The sequence below is a fragment of the Pelodiscus sinensis genome, chromosome 32 (genome assembly GCF_049634645.1).
Source record: "Pelodiscus sinensis isolate JC-2024 chromosome 32, ASM4963464v1, whole genome shotgun sequence".
In the NCBI taxonomy this organism is placed as follows: domain Eukaryota; kingdom Metazoa; phylum Chordata; order Testudines; family Trionychidae; genus Pelodiscus; species Pelodiscus sinensis.
In genome coordinates this window covers 326,913-348,533 of record NC_134742.1, presented here as the reverse complement: position 1 = coordinate 348,533, position 21,621 = coordinate 326,913, and the positions used below count along the sequence as shown (strand labels likewise).

At 55.4% G+C, this 21,621-nt stretch overlaps 1 protein-coding gene across 1 annotated transcript in view; it reads left to right on the top strand.

Moving 5' to 3' along the window:
• The window catches only part of LOC142823141 (uncharacterized), a 56,786-nt gene extending 41,654 nt beyond the window's left edge, over positions 1-15,132 (top strand). The window contains exons 4-13 of the mRNA XM_075913617.1: positions 4,569-4,735; positions 5,416-5,517; positions 6,120-6,145; positions 6,492-6,604; positions 8,355-8,479; positions 10,732-10,757; positions 11,492-11,604; positions 13,029-13,049; positions 13,198-13,224; positions 14,264-15,132. Coding sequence (XP_075769732.1) covers positions 4,569-4,735; positions 5,416-5,517; positions 6,120-6,145; positions 6,492-6,604; positions 8,355-8,479; positions 10,732-10,757; positions 11,492-11,604; positions 13,029-13,049; positions 13,198-13,224; positions 14,264-14,931 — 1,388 coding nt within the window. The 3' untranslated portion in view covers positions 14,932-15,132. The remainder of the gene's footprint in view (positions 1-4,568; positions 4,736-5,415; positions 5,518-6,119; positions 6,146-6,491; positions 6,605-8,354; positions 8,480-10,731; positions 10,758-11,491; positions 11,605-13,028; positions 13,050-13,197; positions 13,225-14,263) is intronic.
• Positions 15,133-21,621: the final 6,489 nt, after the last annotated feature.

Here is a 21,621-nt window from a genome sequence, read left to right as displayed (position 1 = left end):
CCCCTCCTCATCCCCTCTTCTAACACCTCCCTCAACACACCTGCCCTGCCTCTCTCCTCTGGTGCTGGTCCCTCCCCTGCAGGTGTCTGCCCTTCTGCTTCACCCCTCCTCATCTCTGTGACAGCGCATTGGGGTTTTCCTGTCTCCTGCACCCCTGTAGTGGCACGAACAGACTCCACCAGCCAGTAGAACAGAGGGAGTTTATTGCTTCCCCAGGATACAGCACAGCACAGATGTCATCTGGTTCCAGGGCAGGCCTAGGATGCCTCAGTCCCCCTAGAGATGGGGGAGACTGGGCCCCTAAATTCTAGCCTGTTGCTTAGGCTGCTTCCTCCATCCTACCAGACAGAGATTAACTCCCTTCCAGCCCTACCCCCCAGCCAGGGCTCCACTCCCCTTCTTCCCATTGTTCCGCTCCCTGGGAGATAACTGGTCAGACAGGTTCTTAGCCCCCTTGCATAATGACTCATCCCCTGCCCTGCTGGGCCGTGCTGCAGCCAGTGGGGGTCACTCACAACCCACTGCCCAGCATAGCAACCAGCAAGGTACCCCCCACTACGTCACAATCCCCTCTTCTAACACCTCCTTCTACACTCCTGCCCTGCCTCTCTCCTCTGGTGCTGCTCCCTCCCCTGCAGGTGTCTGCCCTTCTGCTTCACCCCCAGAATCCCCTGGCACCTGCACCATTCTGGTGCCTCCCCCACCCCTCACTGCCCCTGCCCCCTTTGCCCTCTTTCCCCTGATGCTCACCACCGTCTACCCCCATTCCCCTCATGCCCCTGTGCCCTCACACACGCCTTTCTCCATCCCCGCCTTCCTCACGCCCACCCCTCCTTTCAAGCCTTCACCCAGCACCTCCCTCTCCCCCCTAGCCCACAATGCCCTTCCCCTCTCCTCTCCCAGCATCACCCTGCCCCCCTCCCACTGACACCTCCCTCCTGCCCTTTCCCTCATTGTCTGCACTTGGCCCCCTGCCATTTGTCTCTCCTCCACCCTGCCCCTTGGTGCCTTCTGCTTTCTTCTCCTGACCTGCCCCTTCCTTCAGCACAAGCCCCTTCTCCCTGTTTTCCCCCCTTCCTCTCCCCTACCTGGCTTCTGTTTTCCAGTGTGTGGGGCTGCTGGAGACTTTTTTAATCTGGCGGTTGCCGGCTGTGATGTCACACCAGCACCCTGACATCTGCTGGCGTCCCGCCCTCTGGCTTACGCCCCACCTGTTCGCACCGGAGCTGCATGTAGGCAGCCTGGCGGCCAGAATGGCCACACTTCCCCCTCCCTGGCAGCGCTCTGCTCCTCCGCCAGACTGGTGGATTGTGTGGGGTCGTGCTGCCTGTAGTGTGGGCTTCGGCCAGCCCATTACAATGGCCCACTGGGACAGTCAGCCCCTGCATTAGGGTGTGCCTGGGCACACCCCATGCGCATGCCTGTGTAACCCAGCGGGGAGCCGCTGGCCCTGAGCTGTGTGTCTGCCACAGAAAGAGCAACACAAATGTTCAGCCTGAGTGAGAGTTTCCCATCCCAGCAAACCAGACAGAACGCTCCTCATCTCCCACTGCCAGTGGGCTCTGAGTGCCGCTACCTGGGACAGAACCCCCCCCCTCCCCACTAGGCAGGGTTACAGCCAGCCGGGTTTGGCCTGGCAGGGCCCAGGAGCCGGACGGAGCCGCCAGCAGAGCCAGGAGGGGATCTCAGACCCGGCTTTACAGTCCGACGGGCGGAGATCCATCGGCACCGCGTCTCGTGGGAACCTCGCTGCAGGGCGGGAGCTGAGCGTTGTTGTTTCTCTTCCCTTCCAGGTGCACACAGAGGGCCCGAGGCAAAGGTGAGTTTGTGAAATTCACTGGGATGTGAGGGGGATCTCTGGGGGAAGTTCTTCGTAAGGAGAGCCTGGCAGCGTGGGACAGCGCTGGGGGTTAGATCCCGGGTTTCCCTCTGCAATCTGGAGTCACTTTGCTTTGCTAGCCCAGCAGGTTAATGTCGGTAGGAAGGTCTGTGAGTCAGGAAAGGAAAACAAAAGAGGGAAGAAATTGTAGAATTTTTGCATTATTTGCTCACATCTCTGCTAAATCCCACCTGTTAGACATTTGTATAATTTTTACAAGGTATTTCCTCCTTTTTCTTCCCCCTCTTTTCCCCCAGTGAGGTGCTGTGTCCCTGGGTAAAGAGGGGAGATGCTGACAGGAGTACAGTAATTCCTCCTTTAATACTATAGATGCATTTCTGAAAATGTTCGTGCTAAGCGAAAACGTGCTATGTGCGATCAATGGAAAAGGTGGGGGTTGCGTTTCAGCTGCTGGTAGCAAAGTCGATTTTTTGTTGGTGTTGGGTCATCAATGTCAACACAAGATCTCTAGCAACACAAGATATCTAGCTTCACAAGTCACTGCGCTTTGTTCAAACACAAAAATAACCACGTGTGTTCATCCGCTCATGCGTATTACCACTGTTTTTGCCAACTCATACTGCTACACGAAGTAGTCCGCCACCTAATTATTTTCATGTTATTTCGGGGTCAGTCGTATTATTTGAAAAACGTTCCCTTAAAAAAAATTGTACTATTGTGAAAACGTGTTAAACAGGCACGTGTTAAACGAGTAATTACCGTAATCGCTGTGTGCAGGTTTGAAGCTCCCGCTTCTCAGCCCCAGCCAAGTGAACCTGACCGGAGGGGCCGTGGAAGGGGAGTGGCCACGGGGAGCGAGTTACGAGAATGCCAAGGTAACCGACGGGCCCGGTGCCTGCGCATGAGGCTTGGGGGGTTTGTGGAGCTACCAGGGTGGATCAGCACCTCCGAGCGCTGGGTCCGTGTTTGTGTAACTGGACCTGCAGCCCCCGATGGCTCCGCTCGGCCCCTCCCTGCAACGCCCCAGTCCCAGTCTCAGATCAGAGCTCTGGCTGCGCAGCAACCAGCCAAAAAGAGAACCACACAGTGTGCAGCGGCGGTCAAGAAGGCAAATAGGATGCTGGGAATTATTAAGAAAGAGATAGAAAATAAGACCCAGAATATCTTACTGCCCCTGTATAAAACTATGGTACGCCCACATCTTGAATACTGTGTACAGATGTGGTCTCCTCACCTCCAAAAAGATATTTTGGCCTTGGAAAGGGTTCAGAAAAGGGCAACTAAAATGATTAGGGGTTTGGAACGGGTCCCATATGAAGAGAGGTTAAAGCGACTGGGACTTTTCAGTTTAGAAAAGAGGAGACTGAGGGGGGATATGTTAGAGGTCTATAAAATCATGAGTGGTGTGGAGTGGGCCGATAAAGAAAAGTTATTTATTAATTCCCAAAATAGAAAAACTAGAGGACACCAAATGAAGTTAATGGGTAGCAGCTTTAAAACTAATAAAGAAAGTTCTTTTTCACACAGCATCTAGTCAACCTGTGGAACTCCTCGCCAGAGGAGGCTGTGAAGGCTAGGACTAGAACAGAGTTTAAAGAGAAGCTAGATAATTTCATGGAGGTTAGGTCCATAAAAGGCTATTAGCCAGGGGATAAAATGGTGTCCCTGGCCTCTGTGTGTCAGAGGCTGGAGAGGGATGGCAGGAGACAAATCGCTGGATCATTGTCTTTGGTCCACCCTCTCTGGGGCACCTGGTGCTGGCCGCTATTGGCAGACAGGCTACTGGGCTAGATGGACCTTTGGTCCGACCCAGTACGGCCGTTCTTATGTTCACAGCTGGGGTGGGGGTGGCCTGGCCACTGGGCCGTCAATAAGCCAGGAGCCCTGCTGGGCTGGATCCCCGGGGATCAGTCTGTTCGGCCAGAGGGCAAACAGAGTCAGGGGTCAGGCAGGGCCAGGTTACCCGGAGCCCAGGGGAGCCAGCCCCACGCAGGGAAATCCGGCTGAGCAGACGAGCTCCTGTCCCTTTGCCTGGTTCGAGGAGCCGTGGGACACAGATGGACCCAAGAGCCCCCCCACTGGATCCCAGCCCTGGAGTCCTGTCCCGGCAGCGCTGAGTCTGTAGGTCCGGCACCAGGGCGCAGCTCAGACGTGGGTGGGGACAGGGACTGAGACCAGGCCTGGGTGTGAAATCCAGGTCCCAGGGGCGTGTTCCTTTGCCCTTCCCCATAGACAGTCACTGCCCGGCCGCCCCCAGAGCTCAGGGCTTCTCAGCGCCCCCCCTTCCGCCTTGGGGGGCAGCTCGGGCCGATTGTCGGACGCGCCCCTGGCTCTGGGCGCCCGGCTGAGATAGCAGAGACCGGACGTCCAGGGCTGCTGGGGAACGACCCAGTGAACTCAGGGGGGTTGGGAGCGCTGAGCCCCCCTCCAAGTGTGGGGGTGGGGTGTCAGCACCCCGCATCATAACTTTGGAAGGTCCTTTCTGGCACATTTCACTCCCTGCCCATGGGGGTACCAGAGCGCTGCAGGAGAACCCCCACCAGGGCCAGGCTGGCTCGCAGGGGGAGCGGGTCTGTGGGGTGGGAGGTGTAGCTGAGGGGCGGGTGATGGGCTCTAGTCGGAGACGCTCCTGCTGCCTGTCAGCTGGGGAGGGGGCCGGGCAGCAGGGGACAGGAGCGACTCACAGCCGGGAGCAGGTGCCAATAACCCACCGTCCATTCACCGGCAGGGAGGGAACCCGGCAGCGAGCCAGCGGCTGAGAAGCAGGAGGAGACGAGGAGTCATGTCGGTCACGTCTGTGAAGAGTCTCAGACCCCCAAATATGGACTCGACCAGACATCCCTGGACTCAAGAGTGCACAGGATCAGTGACACAACAGAGGCTGAGGAGTACAAGGTAGGAAATAACCAGGTGACGCAACTGCTCCCGCTGCCCACAGAGGGGGTCATGCTGAGACCGGGCCCGTTCTGCCGCGGGGGTTGGGGGGGCTTGTGCTGCAAATGTGGGGTCTGGGTCGGGGCTCCCCCAGTCCAGCGCCGTCTCCCCCTGCTCCCTCGCACAGGCAGTGACACACACAGCAGCTGCTCAGAACTTTTCCAAACTCTCACAGCTGTTTGGTGCAGAAGGACTGGAAACGGGAGGCTCCGTCCTTCATCCGCGGAACGTCACTGGCTCCCCCTGGGCTCAGACACTGAACGAAGCCAATGAGACATGTGACCCCCCCTCCCTACACACCCCCACGACTCCTCCCCGCATCATCCCTAGCATAAGGCAGGGTGGGGTCAACCCCCCCTCTGCCCCGGACCCTGGCTCTTCCCACCCCACCCCGACCTGCCCCCTCTCTGTGCCTGCACCACCTTGCCCCTTCCCCCGGCCCCCTCCCCTGAGTGGTTCAGCCCAGGAGATTTGCAGAGCTGGGGGGTCTGTTTCTGGAAGGAGGGGTGGGGGCCCCCACACTCACCGGCCATCTGAAGAAGTGAGCTGTACCACGACAGCTCACGAACCCCTCGACGTGGTTTGTTAGTCTGGAAAGTGCTACCAGACCGTGTGTTGTTTGTTACGTTTATCCTGCACAGACCTACTCAGCCACCCCTGATGCTTTTAAATCATCCCGGCCAGGGCTTGGTCAAGCTGGGACTGACACACCTCTAGGGATGGAGACTCCACTACTTCCCCAGGTAACCGATCCCAGTGCTTCACCACCCTCCTGGTGAAATAGTTTTTCCTAATGTCCAACCTGGACCTCAGCTTAGGCTTGAATAAAGATATTAACTGGTTAATGCACGACAAAGGCAATTTCCCTGCCTTTGATATTCACATTTCCACATCAAAAGCTGTGAATCCTAGAATCTCAGGGTGGTCAGAGACCTCAGCTCCCTGCCCAAGGCAGGACCAATCCCAACTAAATCAACCCAGCCAGGGCTTGGTCAAGCCGGGGCTGAAACACCTCTAGGGATAGAGACTCCACCCCCTCCCTAGGGATCCCATCCCAGTGCTTCACCACCCACCTCGGGAAATAGTTTTTCACTCTGGAATGTCAGTGGAAATCGGCAAAGAGGAGAGAACGTTTATCGATGATTGTCGCAAACGGAAATTCCAGCTCCGCCAGCCCCTTCCCTTCCTCTCTGCTCAGACCTTCTCCCCGTGGGAGGGGAGGGGGATGGATGCCAAGGGGGGGTGGTTTCTGCAGGGCAGGGGGTGACTCAGTCCCCAGCGCGTCAGGTGAAATGTTCTGATGGAATCTCATCTCGATGCCTCTTCTCTCCCTGTTTCCTGGCAGGTGGATGTGAAGGGCCTCGTGAGCAGGTGGGTTTGTGAATTGCTCGGCAGGGCCCTGGGGAAACCTCTCGCCCCTCGGGCACCACAACAAGAAGGGCTGTGGGCAGTGTGAGAGTCCTAGAGACGAGTTCCTGTCCCATCTCCTACCACCCACCCCTGTCCTGCTCTGATCCCCGTTCCCCTGGGGAATCACTGCAGTGCCAGTGACCAGACAGGAGGGGAAATAGGAGACACGTCTGGCGTTGCCTCCCCGCTGACTCTCCCGTCCCCCTGTGGCCCCCGGGCCAGGAGCTCAACGTCCCTCCCTTCCCCCTGGTGCCGGTGGGTGGGTGGTGAGAAGGCGCCAAGTGCTGACGGGAAATTCTGTGTCTAGGTTTGAAAAGCCAACGTGTCCAGCCCCGTCAGAGGTCCCTGTGGGGAGACAGAAGAACCGTGTCTCTCCTGCAAGGCAGGGGGCCGCCCAGACCGAGTCGGGGGCTGACACAGGTGAGCCGGGGCCCTGCTCCATGGGAAGGTGCCGTGGGGCTGGGTTTGGTGCTTGGCTCTGTTACGGGAACGGGGCCTCCCTGGGCGAGTGACGGGGGGGGGGGGACAGAAAGGGGCCCGGCCCGGTGAGAAGGTCTCGCTGCATTCGCGTCGGTCCCTCCATGCGTTAAGGCCTGGCCGGTGTCTGGTAACCGGGCCCATCCCTTGCTGGTGGGGCAGGGCCTTTGCCTGTCCCTGCCCCGGAGATACAGGCCCTAGGCCCACCACCACTCTTCCCCCCTCACTCCTGCCCCAGGGTTGGGGTTCAGGATCAGACTCTCTGAGGCTCCCAGCAAAAAACACCCCTGAGCTGCCGTACCTCCTTCCCCCTCCTCTGAGCAATGTGGCCAGGGGATGAGGGGTATCAAATCTCGACTCCCCTCCCCGGTCACAACAGGGGCGGCAGGAGCCGGAGCAGCCCAGCAGCCTGTCCTGCCTGTTGCATGGACCCCCTGGCCAGGGGGAGGGCCCTGGAGCCGGAGTGCTCTGAGTCCCACGGAGACGGGAGGGCAGGGGAACGGAGCAGACCAGGGTGATCAAATCCAGCAATCTCTCTCAATTCCCATTCGCTTTTGTCCCCACGACCCACTGTGTGACACAGCCCATCAGCTTGTGAGCACACTCCACACAAGTCCAGTCACTGCACACTTGAAAGCTCCTAAATTTAACCCGGTGGGATTCAGGGGTACCCCTGAACCATCTCAGTGCATAGTCCTTAAACCGCCCATAGTCTAACACTTCTTCCTCCCCCAGGTCATTAAATACTTCCCTGGCCTTGCCAGTCTGTCTGCTCATCAAGACAGGCATGCGTTGGTCAGCGGGGATCCCGGTCACATTGCAAATACGTTCAGAGGTGGCCAAAAACTCCTCAATGTCCTCCTTATCCGTTCCCAGCTCCTGCTAGCCAGTGGAGGTGGACTCTCCTTACCGCCCCAGACTGGAGATCTTTCCCAAACCAGCCACACACCTGTCACACCGAGCGCTTCAGTTGCCAATCCAGCCAGCAGGAAGCCTCACGAGCAAAACCCCTCGGACACCCCAGCTCTCTCTGTGCCCCGGTCAGCCCCGGGCCCACACACAGGCAAGGGGTTTTAGAACCCAATCTCACCTCCCCCGAACGGGTCTTTCCAGTCCCAAAGAACCAGCCACAAATCCCCGGTCAATTTACATTTTGGATCTTACTGACAAGAGCACGCTAGGCCAATCCCTTAGAATCTAAAGTCTAATGCTTTATAAATGAAAGAAAGAAAAGCAGGCGAGTGAGATTAAGGAGAATACATTACATGCATCGAATCTCTCAGTTCTCGATGCAGGCTCTTAGCAGAGATGTTATAACTGCTGGCTTAAAAGTCTCTGGTGTACGGCCTATGTCAGGATGGGCTGACTCTCCCTGTGGACAAGCTGGGAAGCTGGAGGGGTGCGTATGTTTGGTGTTAGGTGTGTGTGGTGAACAGAGTGTGTGGTGTTAGGTGTGTGCGGTTTTCATCTGCCATGAGCAGCCAACGTCTCAGCCCTGCAGACTCGGCCAGGACCTGGGTGCCAGCTGGACCGCCCTTGTGGAGTGGGGAGCTCTTTGGTGGAGAGGCGGGTGTTGGAAGCTCGATATGGGGGTTACTGTTTGTGGGAACTGGGAAGGGGTGACAGGCGGAAGGGACAATGCTCCAGGCCAGACACTGGGGCTAAATAACCCCCCCTTCGGTGTTACTCACAGGGAGAAAAGGACAAAGGTCTGAGAAACCAAAATCGGTTGTAACTTGTGTCCACACAAAGGCCAACCGTCCCCCCGTGCCTCCGAAAAGCCCTGTCTTTCTGCTTCTCTCAGGGAAACACCAGCAGGTAGGTCGTGTGACTGTCAAACTGCTGCAGGGGTCAGGGAGCCCCACGACCACCGCCCAGGAGGCTCTGCTCTGATTCACCGGGTGGAGGCCAACAGTAGCCACCAGGCAATTGAGTGGCCAGAGGAGGGGACAGGGAATAGAGAGAGAAGGAGGAAACGTTCCCTGCGGGGGGGCTCGGTACTCGACTGAACGACCCCGAGGCCCCGGAGACGCGTCAGCCCAAGGCCCCGACCGGCACAAACTGCAGAATCTGCTCACATGCTGGGCGTGAAATGTCACAAGAGACCCCACGGAATACGACGGGCAGGGGCAGCGGGCACTGGGGGAGGGCAACAAAAAGTGATTGGGCAACAAAATGGCAAATGAAATTTAATGTGGATGAATGCAAAGTGATGCACATCAGAAAACATAATCCCAACTATACACACAATATGATGGGGACCAAATTAACTGTTACCACTCTGTGTGTAGGAGCAAATCATTTGTAAATATGTTCAGTAGGATCTGTCCCCGAAGCAAATAAACCCACAGCTTGAATCCCACTCACAGACGTGGTCACCTCATCCCTAAACAGATCTCCTGGCACTGGAAAAGTTTCAGAAAAGGGCAGCACAATGACTAGGGGGCTGGAGCGGGTCAAGGAGGATGAGGCCCACTTCTAGCAGGTGATGTGGAGGTGTGAACACCAAGAGGAGAAACTGCTTTTGTAGTTGGCCAGCCAATCACAGTCTTTGTTTAATCCTAAACTGATGGTGTCAAATTTGCAGATGAACTGTAGCTCAGCAGTTTCTCTTTGAAGTCTGGTCTTGAAGTTTTTTTGCTGCAGGATGGCTACCTTTACATCTGCAATTGTGTGTCCAGGGAGACTGAAGTGTTCCCCTACAGGGTTTTGTATATTGCTCGAATAAACTGCCTCTGGCAACTTGTTGCTTAAACACAACGCAGAGTGAAGGCTCATTATCTTCCACAGTCCCCGGCCACAGAACTCTGTCCCCACTCCCCTGTCCCCAGCCTTGAGACTTGATTTGACTTGGGACTTGACTCAAAAGTGACTTTAGGGACTTGAGACTCGACTTGGACTTGACAATGACGACTTGAAGACAACACTGGATATTAGGAATGGCAATATACAAAACCCTGTAGGGGAACACTTCAGTCTCCCTGTTTTCTCCATTGCAGTCCAAGAACTTATTGGATAGTGCCCCGCTGTGTTAGTTTCCCAACATATATCTGGGTAGTAGAAGTCCCCCATCACCACCAAATCCTGCACTTTGGATGATTTTGTGAGTTGTTTAAAAAAAAAAAGCCTCATCCACCTCTTCCGTCTGGGTAAGTGGCCTGTAGTAGACCCCTAGCATGCCATCACCCTTGATTTTTTTTACCCCTTTTAGCCTAACCCAGAGACTCTCAACACATCTGTCTCCTACGTCCATCTCCACCTCAGTCCAATTGTGTTCATTTTTAAAATATAAGGCAAAACCTCCTCCCTTTTCCGTCTCCTGTCCTTCCTGAGCAAGCTGTAGCCTTCTCTACCAATATTCCAATTATGTATTATCCCACCAAGTCTCTGGGATACCAGCGACGTCATAGTTGTGTTTGTTTATTAGCACTTCCAGTTCTTCCTGCTTATTCCCCATACTCCTTGGATTTGTATATAGGCACCTAAGATACTGATTTGATCTTGCCTCTCAGTTCTGCAAATATAAGCAAACCACACAAATTGGGGAAAATTAGAAAGGCAAAGGCCCAAAACAAGCTCAGTCTAGCTAGAGACATAAAGGGAAGCATCCTACAAATACATTAGAAGCAAGAGGAAGACCAAGGACGGGGTAAGACCAAAGCAAGAGGAAGACCAAGGATGGGGTAAGACCAAAGCAAGAAGAAGACCAAGGATGGGGTAAGACCAAAGCAAGAGGAAGACCAAGGATGGGGTAAGACCAAAGCAAGAGGAAGATCAAGGATGTCTTTGAGCACAGCTGGCCACAAACAATCAGAAGTGCGAACATTGCAGGGAGAGCTAGCAGGGACCCTCATCAGCCAGGCTGCCTGACACCCCCCGTCCCAAAGGATTCCCGTGACTTACTTTTAAAATGAAAACCCCTCTCACTTTTGGCTGCCAGCCTCTGCTACTTGGCAGGGGAATTCCCCTCGGGCTGGAGCAGTGTCGTTTTGGTGAACCCTTCCTGCAGCACGGACTGCGCCACCCCGCAGAGGGAAATCTGAATGTGGTTCTTTCTGTTTCCTCGCTAGGTGGACGCGACGTTGTCCAGTGCTAGGTGGGTTTGTCTCTCTGCTCATGGCCGTGTCTCTGGGGCTGTCGTCTGGAAGGCCCCTTCCCTCTCCTGGGAACCGTGTGTGCAAGGGAAAGAAAAGGGTCGGGGCAGGAGAGGCCCTAGGCAGAGGAAGGCGCTTCCTTCCCAGACTGCCTGACTTGGCCCTGCCCATGCTCCAGCAAAGTCCCCAGCCTGCCGCTGCGATGCCAGAGGCTGAGGCAGGCAAATCGAGGGCTGCACCACACGGCCTGTCCTCCCCTTGCTAGGGTCGGTGCTGAGGCCGGTGGCTCGGCTGCTGGGAAGGCCTTGCAGGTCGGGGTGTGGGTGACGTGACTCTTTGGCGCTCTGGAGAGCTGGGGCAGGCTGCAGCCGCACCACCCGACGGCCCTCCAGAGCTTTGGGGCAGGCTGGGGCTAAGCTGCCCATCAGATTTCCAGAGCTCCAGAGCTGGGGCAGGTGGGGGCTGCACCTCCTGCTAGCTCTCTGGGGGCGGGAGAGGCTGGGGACACCGCCTGGGGACAGAGAGGGGGCAAGAACCAACAGCCGCATTGCAGGGAGATGGAGAAAGGCTGCTTCCCCATGCCAAGGGGTCACCCACTGCCTGGTGGGGAGCTATGAGAGGGGTCTAGAAGACCATGACTGGAGGGGGGAGTAGAATAAGGAAAGGCTTACTCCTTCCTGCACAACACAAGAAGCTCCATGAAAAGCTGGTGAGCAATGATAGAAAATCTGTTCAGCCTGCAGGATCTGACCTCGGCCGGAGCAGCCAGGGAACCTGGAAGGAGCAGACAGGACAGCGTCTCTCCTGCAGGGCATGTGGCCCTGCCTCCTGAGTTACGGGAATGTGCAGGTAAAGAAAGGGGCCCCGACCCTTGGGAATGTAGCATTCGCCTTAGTCCCTGCTCTCACTGAGCCCTGCCCATCTGATATTGGTACCTGAGGTAGGAATAAGAGATCCTCCAGAAAAGGGCTTTATTCCAGAGGATCGCGCCAGTCTAGATGCTTTTTTTCCGGCTTTTCCCCAAACCGGAAAAAAAGCGGCGGACATGTTTATTTAAATCCTCGGGGGATATTTAAATCCCCCGCGAATTTCCCTATCCTGACTTACCTGATTTGCATCCCTTTTCCGGAAATTGTGGCCAGTGTAGACGTAGCCACTGGGTTGTCAAACACTGGAATAAATTGCCCAGGGAGGTTGTGAAATCTTCATCTCTGGGGATATTTAAGAGCAGGTTGGACAGACACCTCTCAGGGATGGTCTAGATGGTCTTTGGTGCTGCCGTGAGGGCAGGGGACTGGGTTTGATGACCTCTCCTGTCCCTTCCAGTTCTAATGCTCTATGATTCTGTGATTCTTCTTGCCCCAGGCTAGGTGGCTGAGTGGGGTTACTGAGTTTCTCCTCTTCCTGATTCCTTTGTTGCCAGGAGGTGCCAGGCTTTGGTTGCTGATGTAGCCTCCAGGCCGAGGACTTGTCTACACTGGCACGTTTGGTTGCCAAAAACTACCTTTTGGTGACAAAGGAGGGAGAGCGTTCACAAGGCAATGCGACTTTTGTCAAGAAAAACACCCAGTTTTGGTGATTAAAAACCTTCCAGCCCTGCCAGAGACTTTTGTCTTTTCCTCTCCCTTTATTGCTGACAAAGGTCCAGTGTAAACTCTGCTGTTTGTTTGGTGGCCCAGAGAAGGGGCTTCTGCCAGTATCCCACTTGGCTGTTGTGATAGCTGTGCTCAGTGTGGTGTGGTCTCTGCTGCCCTGCAGGCATGCGCCCCTTCCCTCTCTCAGCTCCAGGAAGTGTCTGGCAGCTGAGTGAGCAGCTCCATTTGGGGAACGAACAAAGAGCAAATCATTGGATTGCTCCTGTTCTGCCCTGCTAGGAACCAGCGGCAGGCCGGCTGCTGCTGCAGGGGGAGGGCTGGGAGGCGGCCGGACTACCTGGACATTCCTCAGTGCGGAGAGCTCAGAGTTAAGGGGGAATCCCCAGCAGCGCAAGGATCAGCTCTGCCTTCCCACCGCACGGCACTGTGGGACGCTCACCCACAATGCTTTGCTCTGTCTGCCAACAGAGGAGCTAGCCATGTGTCCCGGAACTGTCGACAAAGGGAGGCAGAAAAACCGGTTTGACCCGTTTTCACTGTTGCCAACTTTCACTTGTCGCCAAACCTTCCCAGTGTAGACATAACCTGAGTCTAAAGATTGTAACTTCCCTTAACTTCTGACACGCTTCCCTTCTGCGAGATACGACGCCGACTCATATCTCTGTGCTTCATTTTCAGACAAGCCCCAGGCAGAGCTGAGTAAGTTCCTGTATTCCCCTCAATAGTGTGTGTGTGTGTGTGTGTGTGTGTGTGTGTGTGTGTGTGTGTGTGTGTGAGAGAGACTCTCTCCTGCGCAGTGTGTCTGTGTTCACAAGCATTCTCATCCCTTTGTCTGTGTCACTTGCAGGATGGGGACGTGCCTGGTTCCATGCAGGTACTGTACATACCGTGGGGAATTTGATTTGTGGTGAGACACACACATCCCCAGCCCTTTCCCTGCACATGGCGTGGGAAATCCAACAGGCTGGGAACACCAGTGTCCTGGGGGGCAGGTTGGAAGGAGCAGGTTTCCTCATCTCCAGCCTCAGTCTGCCTGGTTGTAGCACGTGCCCATTGCTCCTTGGGTGGGTGCGGACAGCCAGCAGCAGTGAGCATCGCTGTGGTCACACTGAAGGGGGGTGCAGTGGGAGGGTACAGGCTGGCTCCAGGGGGAGCGCAGTGAGGGAAGCTGGGGCCTTTTTTGCCCCCATACTCCCCAATCTCAGCTTAGTCTCCAAGTCTGACCACCAGCTTGAGCCTGAACTCTCCTCTGCCCCCTCGCGCTCCTCTCTGATCCCCCCAAGATCATCTGCTCCTTCACCTCCCCACTCTGCCTCCTCCCCCCTTTCCCTCTTCTCATCTGCCCTCTGCTTGACCCCCCCCTTAAGTCTCTGCCCCCCGGTGTTTGCCTGTTCCCCTCCCCACATGATCCTGCCACCTGCTCCACTCCTCATCCTCCCAGCCCCAGTTTCCATTCCTCCCCTCGGTTCCTCTCCCCCTGTTGTCCACCCACTCCTTTGCTCCCCCGTGTCTGTCCCCTTCTTCTCCTGCCCTCCGTCCCCAGAGCTCCTGGAACCTGCCCCTCCCTTCACACCCCTTTTCCCCTGGTGCCAGCTCCTTTTCTTGTCCCCCACTGCCCACGTGCCTGTCCCTCCCCTCAGTCCCCTCTTCCCCTTGCCTTTCCTCTCCCTTCATCTGCTCTGCCTCCTCCCTCCTCCCTCTGCTGCTCCTCCCCTCCTCCAGCCGAAACCTTCCTACCCACCATCCCCAGGCCATTCCCCTCAAGTTCTCAGTCATGGGCAGACAGGGCCCTGACTCCCCGCGATGGGCAGCAATCCCCTGGCACAGCAATTAACCGGGAGGTGGGTTAATTTCCCTCTGGTCCCAGGGACCCGCCCCTGCCCCCAGCCCTGACTCTGTGACTCTCTCCCCAGTGGACGTGACGCTGGATCCAAACACAGCTCATCCCAATCTCATCCTGTCTGCGGATCGGAAACAAGTGAGACATGGAGACACATGCTGGACTCAGTCATACAACTCTGAGCAGTTTGATCGTTGTGTCTCGGTGCTGGGCGCCGAGCGGTTCACGGGCGGGAAGCGTTACTGGGAGGTGGAGGTGGGAGACAAGACAGGCTGGGCTCTGGGGGTTTGCAGGGAGTCGGCGAACAGGAAAGGGAAGGTCAGCTTCACACCTGAGAATGGATACTGGGCCGTGTGGCTGAAGGATGGGAATTACCTGGCCTGCACCTCCCCCGAGACCTCCCTCCCCGTGAGCGCCAGGCCCAGCCGGGTGGGGATTTTCCTGCACTGTGAAGCGAGCAAGGTCTCGTTTTACAATGTGACTGACGGGTCCCAGCTCTTCGCTTTCACCGACACCTTCTCCGGGACGCTGCGCCCTTTCTTCAATCCCGGTCTTAACGCTGGGGGCAGAAACGCGGCTCCCCTGAGCATCTGCCCAGTCCCATCACGGGCCGGAGGGACTCTCCATCCCTGTGGGGGACACCTGCGGGTACACACTGGCCCCTCCCAGGGCTGTCCCCATGGGGATGGTGTAAAGGGCAGAGTAGGGGGAGAGGGAGCCAGCTGCCAGGGGCACAGGTGATGTGGGGGGGTAATGTCAGGGGTGGCTGCTGAGACTGTGGGTGAGGTGGGGAGTGGCCAAGGGAACCCCCAAAGGACCAGAAACTCAGATAAGGTGCCAGACTAGGTTTATTATTCACTGTCATAATCAGGAGTGCTGGCCAGCACCTGGTGACTAAGGGTATGTCTACACTAGCTCGTTAATTTGAGCTAGGTAGGCAAATGAGGGCAACCAGGGTTGCAGATGAAGCCCGGGATTTAAATTTCCCGGGCTTCATTTGCATGTTCCTGGGTGCCGCCATTTTTAAATCCCCCTTAGTCTGAACTTCATGCCCGCAGCTAGATGCAGCAGTTGAACGTTAATTCGAACTAACTCCTTAGTTTGAATTAACTGTTACTCCTCATTCCATGAGGAGTAACAGTTAATTCGAACTAAGGAGTTAGTTCGAATTAATGTTTAACTGCCGCGTCTAGCCACGGGCAGTTAGTTCAGACCAAGGGGGATTTAAAAATGGCAGCACCCGGGAACATGCAAATGAAGCCCGGGAAACTTAAATCCTGGGCTTCATTTGCAACCCCGGTTGCCCTCATTTGCCTACCTAGCTCAAATTAACGAGCTAGTGTAGACATACCCTAAGGGATTAACTCGGGTGCCTAGCCAATAATAATGCAGGTAGGAATTTCAAACTGGAACAAGAGGGTTTTTTTCTCACTCTCTCCTTTGTTTGAGATTAGAGCAGTTTCTCCCAAGTATTCTCTCCAAGAATGGACTTCTTAACATGTGTAAGTAGGGAAAAGTGTAGCTAGTCCATCACGGATTGTTGTTTTCCTTGTTTGTGGATTTAGAAATAATGTCTGAGCTGGCTAATTGGTTTTTTTTTCTTTTGTAACTAAGCCTTGCAACCCAGGGTTTTTTCCCTGAGTATCTTTATCAAATGGTGATTCCTCCATCTAGCCAGTTTACTGTGCTTGTAACTAGTTTTGTTTTGATAATAAAATATTTTTTTTAATTAACTGGTATTGATTGATTGTTGTGTCCCTGGGACTCCAGGCCTAGTTCCAAGGGCAGAGTCCATTGTTGTCTGTGGATTCCCTCTGGTTTTCCCAACTCCACACAAAACGGAGGTTGGGGCCGGGGCTGAGCACTGCAGCCACTTTTCACGTGGCCCCACCAAGTGGGCCACGTAGCAGCCTCTGGAGCTGGGTCCAGGGCCTTGGTGAGGTTGCCCTGGTAGGGAGAACCTCACAGTGGCCTGGCTCCAGCCGCAGCGTGCCCCCCTTACTCACCCTGCTGCTGCTGCGGGAGGGGTATCCCTTAGGGGGAGCCCCAGTGGGCAGGGCTAATTAAAAGCTGGGGGCATGGCCAGGCAATGGCAGGCAGGGGGTTGCAGCCCGCCACTGGCCCACAGCCAGGTAGTTGAGCCCTTCTGTGCTAAGGGTCTCAAACTTTTTGACCCATGGACCACCTGGGTTAATGCAAACCGTTCTGTGGCCCCCTAGTGGCTAATGGAAACTCACTGTTAATTGCATAATGACACTCGAGCCATTTGGCTAGTGCTGCAGCTAAGGAGAACGCGTTCATTTAAATCTGTGTGTCTTAAACCTTTTAAGGCCAAGGAACACCAAAGAATAATTTTTTTTTATGAGGAACACCAAGGATTTTTTGTTGAGCAAGAAAATAAAAGGGGAGGGGGTAAGGGCCTCAGGGGAAGTTATTGAGCAAAAAAACAAAAAAGGTTGCCTGCCCATTTAAGGGTGGCCATTTTGAACTCTGTTGTCCTCCGCAGCACACCTCTGACTGCTTCACTGCCTCCCATGGGGGAACATTTCTGCTTGCCTAACCATAATCTTACAGACCTGCTGGGGGTGGACTTGTCACAGGCCAGCTCTTCAAGCCAAATTCACAGGGAAAGCTTGGGGGTTAAGTTGGGAGCGGTGGGGGTGACACGTGGAATTCTGTGGGTCTCTCTTTGGGGTCTGTCTAGGAGCAGTTCGTGTCGGGGACGCGTCTGGCTCTGTCGCTCTGTGTGTTCACTGCTCCGGGGGGCAGTTCAGTGTGCGGGATGCTCTGTAGAGACCCTGTGGGTGTCTGTCCCTGTCTGTGGGACTGGAGCAAATCCGGTTGTATCCCAGGCCTGGCGCTACACGACAGACTGAGAAATGTGTCTGGCCGGAAGCTGGAGGCGTGAAGGTCGGTGCAGCGGTCGGTGGGTTTCCGGCAGAGGGGGTGGAAATGGGTCTGTCGTGTCCGTGCACTGGAGTGTCCGGGACGTGGCTCTCCCGTGGGGACTGGCCCAGGCTGAAGGGGATGGGGGGGAAGTTGTTCAGATCCCTGTGGAATTCTTCCAGGGTCTCCTTCCCCTGGGTCCATGCAATGGAGATGTCATCTATGTGGCGTAAGTAGAGTCACGTGCTCGGGGGCGGGGCGGAGGAAACGCTGTTCCAGGTCGGCCAGAAAGACGTTGGCATGTGGCACCGACTGATGAGCTGGTCGGGCTGGGGGCGTGTTTCCGATCCCGCCAGTAGGGGGCCACGAAGCTCCAGGAAAGTGATTTTCACGTGTCCCAGACGTTTCTTTTCCTGGAATTCTGTCATTCCCGTGTGGCCCTGCCAATGGAGACGCAGCATTCCTCCTCGCAGGGGCTGCCTGCTGCCGGCAGCTTGGGCATAAGGACACAAGGGCAGCCAGACGGGGTCAGACCAAAGGTCCATCTAGCCCAGTGGCCAATGCCAGGTGCTCCAGAAGCAGTTAACAGCACAGGGAATCACCAAGTGATCTCGCTCCAGTTGCCCGTTTCTAGCCCCTGACAAACAGAGGCCAGGGACACCAGCTCTGCCCAACCTGGCTAAGCCAATAACCACCATGAATTTATCTAGCTGTTCTTTGTACTCTTTGAAAGTCCTGGTCTTCACAACATCCTCTGGCAAGGAGTTCCACAGGTGGACAGTGCGCTGAGTGAAGAAAAATTTTTAAACCTCCTGCCTATTAATTTTATTTAGTGACCCCCTAGTGCTTCTATTATGGGAACAAGAAAACAACTTTTCCTTATTCACTGTTTCCACACCAGTCATGATTTTATAGATCTCTATCCTATCCTCCCTAGTCTCCTCCTTTCTAAGATGAAAAGTTCCTGTTGTTTTAATCTCTCTTCATATGGCACCCTAACCCTAACCCTCCACATTTTTGTTGCCCTTTTCTGAACCTTTTCCAATGCCAAGAGATCTTTTCTGAGATGGAGACCACGTCTGTACACAGGATTCAAGATGTGGGCATCCCATGGTTGTATAGAGAGGCAATAAGACTTTCTCTGTCTTGTTCTCCATCCCCTTTTAAATGATTCCTAACATCCTGTTTGCTTTTCTGATGGCCACTGCCCATTGAGTGGGTGTTTTCAGAGAACTCTCCACAGTGACTCCCAGGTCTCTCTTGAGTATTTGTAGCCAAATTAGTCCCCCTCGTGTTATTGGTTTAAAAACTGCTCTGCAACCTTTCGAATGTTTAGTGCCGGCAGACTGGTTCCATTTTGGTTTAGGTGGAGCCCAGCCTTCCTGTACAGGCTCCCCCCATCCAAAAAGTGTCCTCAGCTTCGCATAAATCTAAACCCCTCCTCCCTACCCCATCGTCTCATCCCCGCATTGAGTCTCTGAAGCTCTGCCTGCCGACCTGGCCCTGCACATGGAACGGGAAGCATTTCCGAGAATGTCACCATACAGGCCTGGCACAAGCTTTCACGGGCAGAGCATGTGTCTGATGAAGTTATACGCTCCAACCAATCTGTTAGTCCATAAGGGGCCACAGGACCCCTCGTCACTTTTCCATTGTCTAACGTGGTTTCACAGCTGTGCCAGATCCATACAACTTGGTTTTATTCTGAACTGGGTTGGCATCTGTGACGGCGCGATGGGGTTCCCCCGTCTCCTGCACCCCGAAATGGCACAAACAGACTGCACCAGCTGGTGTAATAGAGGTTGTTTATTGCCTCTCCAGCATACAGCACAGCACAGATGGAATCTGGTCACAGAGCTGGGCTAGGATGCCTCAGGCCCCCTTGAGATGGGGGAGACTGCGCCCCTAAACTCCAGCCCCTTTCCCTAGGCTGTCTCCTCCATGCTTCCAGCCAACAACTCACTAACTAACTTCCAGCCCTGCCCCCCAGCCAGGGCAGCCTCCACCTTCCTTTGTTCCTCTCCATGGGGGGTGTCTGGCCACTGGTTTGCATAGTGACTCATCCTGTTTTGCTGGGTCGTGGTACCCACGGCAGCCAGTGGGGGTTACCCCAGAGCCAGCAGCATAGAAACCAGCCAGGTACCCCCACTATGTCACAGCATCAAATTGCAACGTCAATTTCCCAAGGGATGGAAATTCCAAGTCTTGACCAGGGCTCCTGGCTCCCAACCTCGGTCATTCCCTGTTCGGTTCCCTCCCTCTGGGGCACCTGGCACTGGCCACTGTGGGCAGATGGGACTCTGGGCTGGCTGGACCTTTGGTCTGACCCCATCTGGCCGCTCTGCTGTTCTGATAACTCGGCTTTCTCCTTCCCTGCACCAGTCCATGCTGGGCAAACTATAAAGCTTCATTGAGCTGGGAAGCATAGAAACCCGGATAGACCCCTGGGACGGTCTGTGCAGCACCCAGCCAAGTGGGACCCTGCTCCATGCCCATGGTTGGGGGCTGAGCGGGCCCCAGGGATTGGCGGGGCCGTGTCGTGGTCTCGCCCGGGGAGCGATTTGGAAGGATTTATCCCCAGTGCTTTGGATTTCCTGTGTTTGCCAGAACACCCAGCCCCAGACCGGCCCCTTCACACCAGCAGGACGACGCCCACACGGAAGGGGCTGCCCAGGGCTGGCGATGCTGGTTCCTGAGCGAGAACAGAAACCGTCTGTTAACCTGGCCGCAGAGCCGCAGTGCCCGACCCGTTCTGACACCGCAGCCGCTCTCGTGGCGACTGTTACAGCGAATTAGCCCCCTTGTTCTGAAAACAGAAATAATTGTGTGAGCCAGCTAGCCCCACTCACCCGGCCCAGTAGCCAGGGGCTGTTTGGGGCGAGTGTCTGGCGCACCGCGGCCTTAGAGCATTGGATGGGAAATGGTGTTTCCCTGGCAGCGCGCTGGGTGTCCGGACGACAGTGCATGGTCTAATAGGCTACGTCTCGATGGCAGGCTCCTTGCACAAGAAGCTTTTATTGGAACAGATCTTCTGCTAAAACTTCTTGCACAAAAGCGCGTCCACACTGCAAAAGTGCATCAAAAAAGTGCTGTGATTTTGTGCAAGAGAGTCAGCAGACTGCCTGGACTCTGTCTCCAAAGTACGCTCTGATTGCCATGCGCAGATTGGCCACCAGGGCACCTGGGCTTTTTTTTCTGTCCTCTTCTTGAGCAAAAACCCTCTTCCCCGTCCACAAGCCTTTCTCTGCAAGTGTTCTTCCACGCAGAAAGAGGGACACCCCTTGTCAAAACCCCTCTGCTCTTTCAATTCACTTGCGCAAAATTGGGTGGACACTCTGTGAGTTTTCTCAGAAAAACTCCGTAGTATAGACAGAGCCTCGCTGTGGGGGATCAGTGTCCCTTGTGCAAGTCCTGCTGTTACAGACCTCTCCCTTTAGCACCCCCCCAGGCAGCTCTAGAGCTGTGACAGGACCTTTCCCACCTAAGCCACCTTCGCTGTAATCAACACGTGGTGTGTGTTGTAAAATATTGATACCTCTGATTATCGCAAGGAAAAGGGGACTCTGACCCCAGGGGACCTAATGTCTCCTGCACCGGGCGATAAACGTTTTACAGCCCGGAGCCGCTCCCCTTGCACGGCGCAAAGTCCCTTTGGAGTCGCAGAGAGATGTGTTTGCTCCCACCCTGAGCACACGGATCTGGGAGTGACTCAGTTCTGTCTTGGTGGGAGGGGGGAGCTGCAGCGTTTCCTGTGAGCTGGGTGCTTGTGCAGCTTCTCTGGAGAGATTCAAGTGCCACCTGACCGAGTGGTGCACGTGCCTTGGTGCATGTAATAAAGTTATTCCACACATGGCTGGGAAGGATTAGAGGGAACCTTGGTGGGCAGCTGTGTCAGTGGCTGCTGCCTTTGCCCCATCACCTGCCTCTGAAGACGGGGCTGCAGGGATGGGAAAGGCCTGTTGGGTCCCAGCCCCCCCATCTCCCAGGGGCCTGTTTGTGACTGTTCCCGCGCTCTGTTCTCAGCCGTGTTAGCCAGGCCGAGTTCCCAATATCCCAGCCCCTGGGCAGCGCCCGCCCCAGCCCCAGGACCCTTCTGTGTGATAGAGTCTCACAGTCACGTTAAGGCCAAAGCATCGCCTCCCATGACTTAGCATGCGCAGCAGTGACGGGCTGTTCTCTGCCTGTTTGGAGCAGAAGATTCCTCCTGGCCAGTCTCTTGCTGTTGTACTGACAGAGGCAGCCGTGGGAGACCATCCTCACAGCCATGCAGAGTGGATCTCCGATAGCTGATCTCCTGGGTGTGTCCCGAAACCACAGGGCCCATCGCTGCATACTCCTGGCAGCCAGCGGTGGAATGCCCGTGTGTGGACCAAAAACTGCCTCAGGGGTCGATGGCCAGTGAGACAAGTAAACTTCCATCCAACAGGTCCTGCTGGAATTCCCAAACCCCAAATGTTCCCCAGGGCTTCACGCTCGATTTGCGATTAGTTAGTTTCAGCCTGGCTTAAAGTGCATGAACCAAAAGCGACGGGTTTCTCTTCTCCC